We start from the raw sequence: 14,054 nt of genomic DNA on the forward strand, positions 1-14,054 counted from the left end.
CAGACACAGACCACAGAATTAGTATTTACCGAAGCAGACAATTAAAAGCAATCCAGGTAAGCCCATGCAATGATTTCCCAGGAAGGGTAGCATTAGGTGAAAGACAATCAATCCCAAATGCATGACATGCCACATAGCTCAAAAGAAGCAAGAGCCAGACTGCAGTTTGCGCTGAGGGAGTTCTGATATTTACCTGCCTCAATCTAAAATATTATGCGCCTCTTGCAACCTCGAACGACTTCTCTGATAAAAATGGCAAGACTGGAAAAAACATAGTCAGCCAGCTACTTGTTTTGCTGTGCAACCAGGAAACACTGCAACATTGCAAACGATGATTGCATGCAAAGCACGAATATGACAACGGTGACTTAGTGGGTAGCACTGCCTCTTGTTGGAGTCAGAAGGTCATAGATTCAAACCCCACTCCAGCGACTCTGGAGCATAACCCACACCAACAAAGTGCAGAAATGAAAGAACGTTACACTTCTGTGTTTTGAATAAGGCATTCAATGAAATTTAAGAGTCATCTCCAATATTCCAATTTGGAAAATTCGATAAAGATGACCAGAAGGGCTCAAAACAGCACAGTGGCTCAGTGGTTAGCACTGCTGCCTCACAGCACTAGGGACCCAGGTTCAATTCCCGCCTGTGCAGAGTTTGCACATTCTCCCTGTGTCTGCGTGGGTTCCTCCAGGTGCTCCGGTTTCCTTCCACAGTCCAAAGATGTACAGGTTAGGTGAATTGGCCATGCTAAATTGCCCGTCGTGTTAGGTGCATTAGTCAGGGGTGAATATAGGGGAATGAGTCTGGGTGGATTGCTCTTCGGAGGTTCGGTGTGGACTTGTTGGGCCGAAGAGCCTGTTTCCACACTGTAGGGAATCTAATCAAAAAAAAAACCCCAGAGCAATCAAGTTCAGAGCAAACAAGTCAAACAGAATATAGATGCTTACATGTAACTGAAACAAGCAACAGGTGACTTAGGAATAGATTAAACACAATGCACCATCAAGCATGTCTTCACCATGTGACACTGAAAAAGGGCCAACTCAAACTGGTATGCAGTGGGAGAATTCCTGTAGGTGTGCACACAGCACTATCAACATACCAATTTCTGTTCTCACTCCATCTGCGACTTGTTGCTTTTCCTGCCAGATCTGCTGTCACAGATCGTCTGTCTTACACCACCCTCACACATCAACTGAAAATTGCCTGCAACTGCTATGGGGCATATACCATCCAACAATACTTAGGTCAACTCCTCTCTCTGCTGTCCTCCACTTTGCCATCCAGGAACAATCCTCCTCGCTTTCAGCTCTGATCGAATGGTTGAAACAGTGATGTTGGCATTTTTGGATGCCAACTTACGTCTTGTTTTTCCATTCTTGCAATTTTAAATCACTTTGCATTTGCTTTATGATCTGTATAAGGAATTTTTAGAATGTATCTCAGCATCCATATTCCAAAGATCTATTATTTTCTTCTATCAATCTCATTCTCCGCATTGCTACCATATACAGGAAAGTGGATAGGACACAACCTTTCTTCCTCATCACAAGTTTGTGTTTTATTGTTGTTAACACATCTTTCATCTTCACAAAATTACTTCGGGCGATCTCAATTTTTCTTTTCAATTCTCTTATCATTCCATAGCAAAATGCCTTGCATTTACACAGAACCTTTTACAACCACAAGACAGCGTCATAGAAAAGTGCAGCACAGAAATAGACCCTTCAGTCTAACTCACTACACTATGGGAAATAAAGAGTATGAAAGCATGGGAGAGGTTAAAGCACGAAGACTACTGGTGATCTGTTACAAGGGGTCGGTGGGATGCTACACGAGTCAAAAGGTCACGGTGGCAGGATGGGCTAACAATAGTGGAACGCTCCCACACCAATGAGCAGAGTCAGACTGGGAGCTGAAAGGTTACGATGGCAGGCTGAGATAACAATTAGTAAAGTCAGCCTCGTCTACTAAATATCATCGTGGCAGGTTGGATCAGGTCGTAACAATAAATATTTAGGAGATGATATTAAATATTTAATTAAGAAGAGTCAGCCTGCTTGAGACCCATGACAATAAATATCTAATCAGTAGTTAGTGGAGTCAGCTTGGGACAAGAGACCCCATTGTTGTTGACAGGGTAGCTAAATATCTAACCGTGACAGGTCAGTCTGGGATGGAGGATCATTGTGGCAGAGGAGGCAGTAAAGATTCTAATCGTGACATTAGAATAATATTAAGTATAATGTAGGAAAAACCATAGTGGCAGAAGTAGAGAGATAATGGGAACTAATATCATTGGTTTATTGGATAGCTGGAGTGAGGCAATTCAGACTAGCAGAGTTCGGCATGCTGATAAACTAACAAAAACATGATTAAAAAAAGGTATAAAGAACCATGGACCCTGAGGTTCGGAGGCATTCAAGAATTTGCTTTCTGAGTGCCACGGTTTTTTGTTTGCAAATAAAAGACCTACTCCTTGAAGAACTCTCTACATCTCTTGGTGATTCTCTACATTTTCTCCACGACAATACTGACATGGACCAACCAACCCAACCACCCCGTGGCTCAACACTTTAACTCCCCCTCCCACTCCACCAAGGACATGCAGGTCCTTGGACTCCTCCATCGCCAGGCCATAACAACACGACGGTTGGAGGAAGAGTGCCTCATCTTCCGCCTGGGAACCCTCCAACCACAAGGGATGAACTCAGATTTCTCCAGTTTCCTCATTTCCCCTCCCCCCAACTTGTCTCAGTCGAATCCCTCAAACTCAGCACCGCCTTCCTAACCTGCAATCTTCTTCCTGACCTCTCCGCCCCCACCCCACTCCGGCCTATCACCCTCACCTTGACCTCCTTCCACCTGTCGCATCTCCAACACCCCTCCCCCCAAGTCCCTCCTCCCTACCTTTTATCTTAGCCTGCTGGACACACTTTCCTCATTCCTGAAGAAGGGCTTATGCCCGAAACGTCGAATTTCCTGTTCCTTGGATGCTGCCTGACCTGCTGCGCTTTTCCAGCAACACATTTTCAGCTCAATCCTAAATTAGTCCCAAAGTGTTTTCTAGCCTTTGTTGAAATGTTTGCAAAACAGGAAATCCAGAAGCTAACTTATGCACATCAAGCTCCCACAATGTCTGAATGACCAACCTCTTTCTGTGATACTGGCAAAGGAATAAAATTAGCCAGGACACATCCCTGTTCATCTTTGCAATAGTGACCGGCACTGATTTACTTCAAGAAAACAAATAGCGCCATAAATTAACAGATGGTCCACAAGGAAGAATATTTAAAGCGAAGTTGTTAAGATGAGGGGAACGAGTAACAGCATGGACTGATGGGCCTAAAGAAGGAACATGATAGCATTGTGGCTTTTCTGTTTCACTCTGCCAAGATCAGTTCAACCATGAATGATAATGCGAGGAATGGGAGTACTGCCAATTTCTAATTTCCCTTGACAGCATTCCTCAGTACTTCAGCGGGAATTTCAACCTGGATTACGTGCTCAAACTTACAAAGTGGAATTTGAAATAACAACCTTCGGATTGAGAGGCAAGAGTGATACCTGAATGCTTTTTGGGGGTGGGGTTTGCAAACAACGAGAGCTGTCATATCCCTTGATTGCGACCCCAAAACAACGCATGGCTGGAAGAAACACAACACAGCCTTTTCTTAAAAGCAGCAAACAAGCCAAACGGCTTGCGTGACTAAATTTAATGCAAGAGGCACCAGTCCTACCTTGCCAATCCGCGTCGGAGAAGGAGAGGGAGACAAGGGGAAAATATCCTCCCTCTGCAAAGTCAAAGTCTGGTCCTCCTGCTCAGCAGTCACCATCTGGTCACACTGTAAAAGAGACATCAGCACCAGGTAACCAACGTAAATATCACCCTCTGCCCTTTATGTTTTAGATAAAACCCCATAACCACCACAACAAATCACAGTTTAAGTTTACAATTCAATCAACACAGTCAATTGATAATGTGTCACAATTTTCATTCACCTTGAGATGTTGATAACTCATGGAACGAAGAGTAACATACAACACAGTCCAACTTCCGACGTGCCGCAGAACTAGCAACACAGGGCTCAAGTCAAGTCATCACTGTTTACCAGACCATGGGGCTGCTCTCTCATTAGATAGCTACCTCAGCTCAGAAAAGGGAAGAGCTTGAGAAGAATCCTTCATGGTAAACCCCAACCAGTGTGAGGATTAAACCCACACTCTTGGCATCACACTGCTTCGCAAATGAACTGTAAAAGCAACTGAGCTAAACCAATCCCCAACACAGGGGTAATTCCCACAGACAGACTACTCACAACTGGTCTGCCTGGAACCTGTTGCATTCAGTAAATATGTGCTAGGTTGCATAGGGCATTTTCTGCTAAAAGGATTAATTTACAAGAACAGACTGGATAGACTTGAGCAGTATCCCACCAAGCATCAGAGATTAACATGTGATCTAATAAAGGCGTTTACAATAGTTAATAGACATGATTGAGTTGGCAGAAAGATACTATTTCCCATGGAGAAGGAAACACAGAACAAAGGTTGCAGAATCTTAATTTTAAGAGCCAAACTTTTCTGGAGTGATGTCAGAAAGCCCCTTCTTCAAACAAGGGGCAAGTGGAAATCCAGAATTCTCTTCCACTAAAAGCTGTGGGCCAGTGAAACTTTCAAAATTGAGACAGATTTTTGTTTGGTATGATGGATTAAGGGGTGCAGAGTTAAGGCGAGTGAACTTAGAATTAAGTTATGGATCAGCCACAATCTAAGTGAATGGCAGGAGAGGCTGAGTGGAGCCCTCCTGTGCCTTTGTTCATGTCAGTGGCTATCTGTAAAAGAGTGTGGGAGTCTGCAATTCTGTACTGGAGGTGGAAACATTTTGCAAACGAAACACTCCGCATTTTCCACATCAATGTAGCCAACTTTCCATTTCTGTCCTCATGAGCCCGAGTTCGCTCTTGATATACACAAAATACCAGCTATATTCCCCGGTTTCCTATTTCTCCCCCAGGCACGAAGAGGAAGTACACTGTATATACATGATTCACCCCCTGGACAGGCCTTTGCTCGCAATACTGGTGAAAAACAAAACAAGTTTACTGGAAATTGAGTGTCCTTTTACAATGAGACAATTTCCCCCAGAGTTTCCCAGATAATACAAGTTAAAACTTTGAGGCCACTATACCCACACAAGAACAGAAACAATCTTCAATGTTGTTTATTAGTTGTCGAGTGCTAATGTTTGATTTGGGTTACTTACAAAGGTGTTTTGTAAGTCTATTAAGAGCAAAAGGATAAATCAGGGAAGATACAGGGCCCATGAAGGACCAAACTGGCAATGCTTACATGAAGCCAGAAGACATAGATGAAGTTCCAACTGAGTACCTCACATCTGTGTTCAGTGTGAAGAAGGGTAATGTAGATGCAGTAATATAGGATTAAGCTACTCTTGAACAAATTAGCACTGAGAAGGATATGGTATCAGTGGTTTTGCAGTCTTAAAAGTGGATAAATCCCCAGACACAGAGGAGATGTATATTGTGGGAGGGAAAAAAGGAGGTGCGGAGGTTCGGACATTAATTTTCAATTCTCTTTGGCCACAGGAGAGGTACTAGAGGACTGAAGGACAATCTGCATGATACCATTACACAAGAGAACAAAAGAATAGTTAATTGTCCTGTAGTTAACCCACCTAACCTGCATATCCCTGGACACTACAGACAATATAGCATGGACAATCAACCCAAACCTGCACACCTTTGGACTGTGGGAAGAAATCAGAGCACCTGGATGTGCGGGTCAGGTGAATTGCCCATAGTGTTAGGTGCATTAGTCAGAGGAAAATGGGTCTGGGTGGGTTACTCTTCAGAGGGTCGGTGTGGACTGGTTGAGCTGAAGGCCTGTTTCCACACTGTAGGGAATCTAATCAAGACCACACAAACAAAGGGAGAATATGCAAACTCCACACACAGTCGCCTAAGGCTGGAATCGAACCTGGGTCCCTGGCGCTGTGAGCGAGCAGTGCTAACTATTGAGCCTCCGTGCCACACCAAAGAAGAGTGGTAGGAATAAACCAGGAAACTACAGGCCAGCGAGTCTATTATCAGAGATAGGGAAGCTACTGGAGAAAGATTTGAATGACAAAATCTCTGCTTGCAAAGGCAAGGATTGATACCATGGCTTTGTAAGAGGAAATCATATCTGATAAAGTTGATTAATGTTTTGAAGAAGCAATTAGGTGTGTAGATGAGGGTAGTGCAATTGATGTAGTTCACATGGCCTTCATAGTTCTGGGCTTTGAAATGTCTTACGAGAGACTGGTTAAGAGCCCGTGGCATCCAGGGCAGTTTGGCCAAGTAGATCCAAAATTGGCTTTTTAGCAGAAAGCAGAGGGTGATGGTCGAAGGTTAGTTTTGTGATTGGAAGTCAGTGTCCAGTGGCATATTGCAGGGTTTGGTGCTGGGTCCCTTCTTGTTTCAACTATATGTTAACAAGTTGAATGAAAATACAGAAGGAGTGATCATTAAGTCTGCAGATAATAAGAAAAAGTGAGGTAATAAATGGTGAGCACAAAAGCTTTATAGTATTGGATGGCGCAGACAAGCTGCTCAAATGGGCAGAATGATAGCAAGTGGTATAAAGTCGTGAGAAAAAGCATTAAGCAATCTATTTTGGGAGGACTAACAAGACAAGGCTATCCATAATGTATGATAGGACCCCAAGAAGTACAGACGATCAAAAGTACCTTGGTGTCAATGTCATGAAGGCAGCAGGACAGGTAGATAAGATGGTGGCTTATGGGATACTTGCCTTTATTAGTTGAGGTAATGATTACGGGAGCAGGAAGGTCATGATGGACCTGTACGAGACATTAGTTAGGCCACAGCTGGTGTACTATGTGCGGTTCTGGTCACCACACGAGAGGAAGGATGTGATCGCACTAGACTGCATGCAGAAGAGATTTACTAAGTTATTGCCCAAGCAGGAGTGATTTAGCTACAAAAAGAGATGTTCAATAGGCTGATGTTGTTTTCCTTCAAGCAGACAAGGATGATGGGGGACCTGAGTAAGGTATATAAAATTATGAAGCGCACATTTGGAAATCTTTCCCCTAGTAGAAGGATCCATAACCAGGGAATTACGTGATTTAAGGTTGGGGACAGGAGATTTAGAGAGGATTTGAGGAAAAATGTTTTCACCCGGGAAACGTGTACCTGAGGAACATTTCTAGAACAATTTTGGATCCAATTTGCCATATTATCTTGGATCCCACAGGCTTTGACCTTTCTGATTAGCCTCTCATGTCTCCTGGTCAAAAGCCTGTCAAGTCCATGTAAACGACATCCTCTCATCTACAAGCCTAGTCACTTGCCCATTTAGTAAAAATTTAAATTTAAAATCTTAGTAAAATTTGTACAGTCAGGAATCCTCACAACATTTTAATGGTATTTAAATGAACACATGTAATGTCATAGCATGTAAGGCTATAGGCCAAGTGCTGGAAAATTAGATTACAGCAGATAGGTGCTTGATGACTGCCAGAGACATGATGGGCCAAAGTGCCATAAAACTCCATGACAATGGCGATATGTAAAGAACTCACCAGTGCAAAACCATCCTCCCGTGAGCAGCTCATTTGCATGGCTGTGTGGATCCCTCTTAACAGAGATAGAGCAGAAAAAGAAACACAAATTAGATTGCAGATATGTTGATGCCTCCCAGCCCAACATAAACATCAGCTTCACTCTAAGATAGACTAGAAAAACCTAGTTAATTTTCCACTCCCTAACAACCGCTTGATGCGGCAGGATTTGGAGGGGACTGATGCATGTTTCCTTTCCAATACCAAGCATAATTCACAGACACTATCCAATCAAGGCTGATCTGAGGTAGTGTGAACGTGCTCCTGAACATGTACTCACAGGGAATTTAAAGAGGTTTCACAAGGGTGGGACAGTTTAAAATAAATCAAAAAACAGATAGCACAAGTGGAATTACAATGAGGTGATCACAGAATCACATTGTTAGGGTACAGAAAAGACCATTCAATCTATTATGTCCATCACCCTCATTCTTTATCCCTGTAACCTTGCACTTTCTTCTTTTTCAAATGACAATGAAATGTCCTTCTGAATACTTCAATAGAACCTGCTTCCACCAGACTTGAACAGTGCATTCCAGACCATAACCACTGCGTGTAAAAACATTTCTTCACATTGCTTCTACAAATTACTTTTAATCAATGCACTATCATTCTTAGTCCTTCCCCGAGTAGAATATTACTTATTTCATCTTCACTCGTTAAATTGAAAACCTCAACAATCTCACCACTTCATCATGTTAACTGGAGTGGATTACTCTCCAATGTGGACATTTCCAGACACACACCACTCAAACAGAACCATCCGTGGGATCCCGGGCTCAACTTAAAGCAGCTGTCTTCTTAAAATACCTTGTTTACCCTTTCTCTGTCCCGACCACCCGTTGCAAAAGTTAAAGAGTAAGTCAACTTCTTAATAGAGACCAAAACAGACAAGTCCATAACACGTTTGGATGAGCAAATGCATCACTGAACAGCAAGCCATATTGGTGGTGCAATCAATCCAGAGCTCACGATAGGAAACAAACAGATGTCCTCAAGTGGGTTCAAGAATAAACACAATGTGTTTTTTTTTCCCTGTTTCAAACATATAAATCCCATCCACATTAGCAGAATAAATTCCATGCTCCCATATCTTATCAAGTTTCACACAGCATGATCAGACCATCGAGTAAAAACAGAAGATACCAAGAGACAGCAATTTGTACACAGGAAATACTCTATTTGCAATGATTCAACACAACATAGTACCATGCAATAAGACAATCAAATACTGCAACCATCTCCCCACAAAATATTCCAATCAGAAACTCAGACACAGTGAACATCAACATTCAAAGACTTTCACCTACCCACATTCACACACTACCATTTTCAACTGGAATTGGGACTTTCATGTTTGCTGTTACTCTGCTTCTCTCAATGTTGCGATTCTAACCATCAGCTCTCACACAGCACGCACGCTGCTTGCCTTGTGTGTCTATCTGCTGGATTCCCTCCAATTTGAAGTAAACAACGGGAGTGTGCACTTGCGAGGTGAGAGCGAAAGGTCACAATTTAAGTAGTAGTTCACGCAGGAGCAGGTGGTGAAGGGAGTGAGGTGTGAACACGGTTTTGGTGTAGCTAACAGGTGCAAAGTCTTTGGAGATGCCAGCACCATCAGGAAAGAAATCGGACCCATCTGTAGCATACATACATGCCCCCACACACTGCCATGCTCTCCACACCAAGCAGGGAGGCAAATACAGACAGTGCGCCCCATTCAGTCATCCAGCTGCTTCGACTACACATACCACAAGCAGCCCAGTTCAGTCCCAGGTCAAAGCGAGTTAGGACAGCGGAGATTAGTGAAACTGAAAGACAAAAGCAGTCTGGCAAACATAACTAACGAATCACAGAATAGGTGAAACATTCAAGGACGCCATTGCTGCTCCTCCATTCAGTGCTGGTCCTCTGAACAAGTGAAGCATCTAGTGCCACTTCCTTCACTTCGCCACTTGGCTTGCCACATTCATCCTCATTGGTTATGTTACTGAAACCTACAGTATTCTGAACGGCTGAATAAGGCAAACCGGAGAGTTTGTTCCCACCAGTTGGGGTGTCCAGAACATGGGGACACACTCTCAGGATAAAGGACCAATGATTTAGAACTGCGATGATGAGAAACTTTTTCACTTCAAAGGCTGTGAATCTTTGGAACTGTCTACCCCAAAGGGAAGTGTAATTACATTTTACAGGGTAACCCCCGTACTTGCGGAATCGTTTTCCGCGGTTTACCGCAGTCCGAACATATTACAGGGAAGCTTGCGGAACCAGGGACCGCGGGCTGCCAGGAAGGTATGTTTCCCAATGAAATGGATGGGTTCACTCCTATCTGCGGTTTAAGGTTTCTGCAGTAGGTCTTGCAATGTATCCCCCACGGGTACTGTATTACTGAATACACTCAATAATCAGATTTCTGGTCTCTCAGGTAATCAAGGGACACGGTGAGCATGTGGTTAAAACGGAATTAAAGCTGAAAATCAGCCATGTTTGTAATAAAATGGTAGAGTAGGTCTATTCCTGCTTCTATTTCTCGGGTTCCTTTTTTGATAATAATCTAACACCCTCTTAAATACCTTCATCATCTGAAGAATGGCTATGTAAGGAAGCCAACTCATGATTGATTTTAAACGAGTTGTGGTGACCTGGAATGCACTGCCTGAAAGAAGACAGAAGCAGATTTAATGGTAACTTCCAGAGGGGAACTTGTATTGTAGGGCAGCACAGAGCTGATGCATGATGGGCTGAACAGCCTACGTCGATATCATCCACACCCTGAGCAGCCTGACCTAACATATGTTGAGGAGTGTGAGGAGATTTAGTTTGGGGTGGAGGGTAGGAAGAAAGAAAAGAGAGAGAGAGGAGAGAGACGAGGTGAACACAAATCTATTGAGGTACTACCAAAAGCATTCTATCTGGATGCATCACAGCGTGACTTGGTAACTGCTCTTCTCAAGACAACAAGAAACCAGAGAGAGTTTTGAACATAGCCCAGTCCATCACGTAAACCAGCCTTTCATCCATTGGACTCCATCTCTCCTTGCTACCTCAGGAAAGCAACCAAAATACTTAAAGACGCCTCCCCTTCCTGCTATATTCTATTCCATCCTCTTCTGCCAGGCAAAAGATAAAGAAGTTTGGATACACATATGAATAGATTCAAGAACAGCTTTTCCCCCTGTTGTTATTAGACTTTTGAATGGACCTCTCAAATTTTAAATTTAATGCTGATATCACTCTGTGCGACTTCTATTGGCAGCGGTAACATTGTACTCTTCGCTCTGTTCTATTACCCTCTGCACTTTGTATGGTATGATCCACCTGTACTGCACACAAACAAAAAACTTTGCACAGTACCTAGATAAGTGACAATAATAAATCAAATCAAAGGCTCCTCAGAAATCATGGATTTGAACAAAGCAGGCTGAGAGGGGAAGTCTGAAATCTCAAACTCACCTTTCATGTGCAGCCTCCCGATTCATCACATCCATGCTCTCCTCCTGAAACGTAAAACAAGCAATTGCCTTTTACATCTGTGCTCAGGACTCAGCAATGATCTCAGCCACTCTTCCACAATGAGGCTGAGCCAACAACTGCTAATGATCTGGCACCTGAACTGCAGTGCCCAACGTTACACTTGGTCACACCCTTCCTGTTTGAGTGAATGCTGCCTCTCCAATGTGCTGAACTAATCATATGGATCATCATGCCAGCTCGGGTGAATTCTCAATGTGGTCTCCCCTACAATTTTCCTGCAAATCCAAATACACCACCTACTGTGTCCATTGCTCTCGATGTGATCTCCTACACTGGGGAGACAGGATGCTAACTTGTGGAACGTTTCAGGGAACATCTCTGGGACACACACCAAACAACCCCATCGCCCTATGGCCAACCAATAATTAAAGTGAGGAATCTTCTCAAATAATTAACAGAGTTGATTCGATAGAAGTCTTTGTCTCATTGCACTTTTGCAGAATATTACTGTTGAGAGGCAAGAGATCTTATTTATTTAGTTATCAACTAACCCTTCCACTCCACCAAGGACACACAAGTCCTGGGCCTCTTCCACTGCCAAATCCAAGCCACCCGACACCTGGAGGAAGAATGCCTCATCTACTGCCTTGAGACCCTGCAAGCACACAGCATCAACGTAGACTTCACCAGTTTTCCTCTTTTCCCCTTTCTCCCTCCCCCCACCTCAGCACTGTCCTATCTGTCCATCTTCCTTCCCACCTGTCCGCTCCATCTTGCCCTCTGATCTATCACTATCAGGTCCAACCTGCATCTATCTATTGCCTTCCCAGCTACTTTCCCCCAACCCACAGCCCCACCCTATTTATCCCCCCCCCAGTTATTTTCTCCCCCCCCACCACAATACATTCCTGCTGAAGCCCAAAATGTCAATTCTCCTGCTACTCGGATGCTGCCTGACTTGCTGTGCTGATCTCCAGCATCTGCAGTCCTCACTTTCGCCTGAATTCTGCATTAGGCCAATTACTAAGAAAGAGTGGAATTATTCAAGAGGTCAAAAAAGTACCAATGAAGTTCCCAGTGACTGGCGTGATTGAGCTTTGCTTTGGCTTTCTAGAAGAGTCTCTCATAAACTTAATTGTACCAGCCTAATGCAGAAAGAGAAGTCTTAATATGAAGTTATACGAATTGGAATGGGAAATTCAGCCCCTCAAAACTGCTCCGCCTTCATAAAGATCATGCATGATCTGATGTTGCTTTAATTCCATTTGCCAGTCTGTCCCCAAAGTCCAAGGCTCTTTAGTCAATCGAAAACCGACCTAATATAATGGCCCAATCATCACTGCTCACTAAGGGAGTAAAGTGCAAACACTAACATGACCCCCTGGGTTAAGAAATTCTTCAATTCCATCCTAAATGGAACAATCTTTATTCTACCCATGAAGGGAAACATCCTCTCAGCATCCACCCTGATGACATCTTGTATGTTTCAATAAGATCACCTCCCAACCTTTTAAACTCCAGCAAGTATGGACCCAACTTGTTCTAACTTTCCTGATAAGATGATCCCTTCATCCCAGGCATCAGCTGAATGACTCTTCTATGAAGTAACAAAGATGAGTAAAACTGGGCACACTAATGTATGTGTGGACCCATTACCACATGCAATTATAGCAATATTCCCTACTTCTATACGCCACAAGGTAACATAACTTTGAGAAATCAGATGGGTGTGAGAGAGAGCGAGAGTGAGCGAGAGATCGAATAGCCTGGGTCCATATTCTCTGTAGTTTAGAAGAATAAGTAGTCATCCCATTGAAATACATTAAACTCTTAAATGGCTCGACAGTAGATGCTGAGAGATGCTGACTGAAGAAGGGTTAATGTCAGATTATGGGGCTACCCAACGAGGACCAGGAGGTGAGACTTTTTTTTTCCCAGTTGGGGGTTGTGAATCTTTGAAATTCTCTATGTCAAAGAATTATGGATGCTCAGTTGTTGGGTTTCCAGTAAGAAAAGAACATGATGGGAGATAGCACAAGAAGGTGGAGTTGTGATACACCTGACTGAATGTGAAAGGCTCTTACGGCATAATGGCCCCTAATCCTGCACCTATATTTATAAGCTATTGTATAATTCTTCAGTATTGAGCTGCAGAAAGTCTACTTACCATGTTGGACATAATCACTTTCAATTTATATTAGATTAGATTACTTTACAGTGTGGAAATGGGCCCTTCGGCCCAACAAGTCCACACCGACCCACCGAAGCCTAACCCACCCAGACCCATTCCCCTCCATTTACCCCTTCACCTAACACTACGGGCAATTTAGTATGGCCAATTCACCTAACATGCACATTTTTGGACTGTGGGAGGAAACCGGAGCACCTGGAGGAAACCCACGCACCCACGGGGAGAATGTGCAAACTCCACACAGTCAGTCGCCTGAGGCGGGAATTGAACCCGGGTCTCTGGCGCTGTGAGACAACAGTGCTAACTACTGTGCCACCGTGCCGACCAGTAACAAATATTCATGTTGCAGCTTTATCATATACTTAACACGAGCAGTAGCACAAACAAGTCCAACATGAGGGGCTCCCCCTGCATTGCTCTGTCCATCATGGTGTCCTCTAGAGATCCACTGCATCACAGATGCAATCCTCAGCCAATTCAGTTCATTCCATGTGATAGCAAGATAGGGCCGGAGACTCTTGATTCTGAAGGGGCTATCGGTGACAGTTTTCTGGCAACAGCACTGAAGACTTATGGTTCCACCCCTAACCCCATAGAACTAAAATACAGGCATCCACTCAGCCATGTGTGAAGTTGCCCAGGTATATGCTGTACACAAAATGCAGGAGAAATCCAGCCCCATCAGTCTACTCTCAACCATCAGTAAACTGATGGAAGGAGTGATCAACAGGACTT

The 14,054-nt window shown here is 43.6% G+C and overlaps 1 protein-coding gene across 3 annotated transcripts in view; it reads right to left on the bottom strand.

Moving 5' to 3' along the window:
- LOC132835231 (P2R1A-PPP2R2A-interacting phosphatase regulator 1-like) overlaps positions 1 to 14,054 on the bottom strand; it is a 77,194-nt gene that overhangs the window by 11,876 nt on the left and 51,264 nt on the right. For 2 of the 3 annotated variants that reach the window (XM_060854600.1, XM_060854599.1), the window contains exons 4-6: positions 11,108 to 11,151; positions 7,613 to 7,667; positions 3,744 to 3,848 (exon numbers count right to left, since the gene is read on the bottom strand). In XM_060854600.1, coding sequence (XP_060710583.1) covers positions 3,744 to 3,848; positions 7,613 to 7,667; positions 11,108 to 11,151 — 204 coding nt within the window. The remainder of the gene's footprint in view (positions 1 to 3,743; positions 3,849 to 7,612; positions 7,668 to 11,107; positions 11,152 to 14,054) is intronic. The other variant, XM_060854601.1, reaches the window with a different exon arrangement.

This window comes from Hemiscyllium ocellatum, chromosome 44 (genome assembly GCF_020745735.1).
Source record: "Hemiscyllium ocellatum isolate sHemOce1 chromosome 44, sHemOce1.pat.X.cur, whole genome shotgun sequence".
Classification (NCBI taxonomy): domain Eukaryota; kingdom Metazoa; phylum Chordata; class Chondrichthyes; order Orectolobiformes; family Hemiscylliidae; genus Hemiscyllium; species Hemiscyllium ocellatum.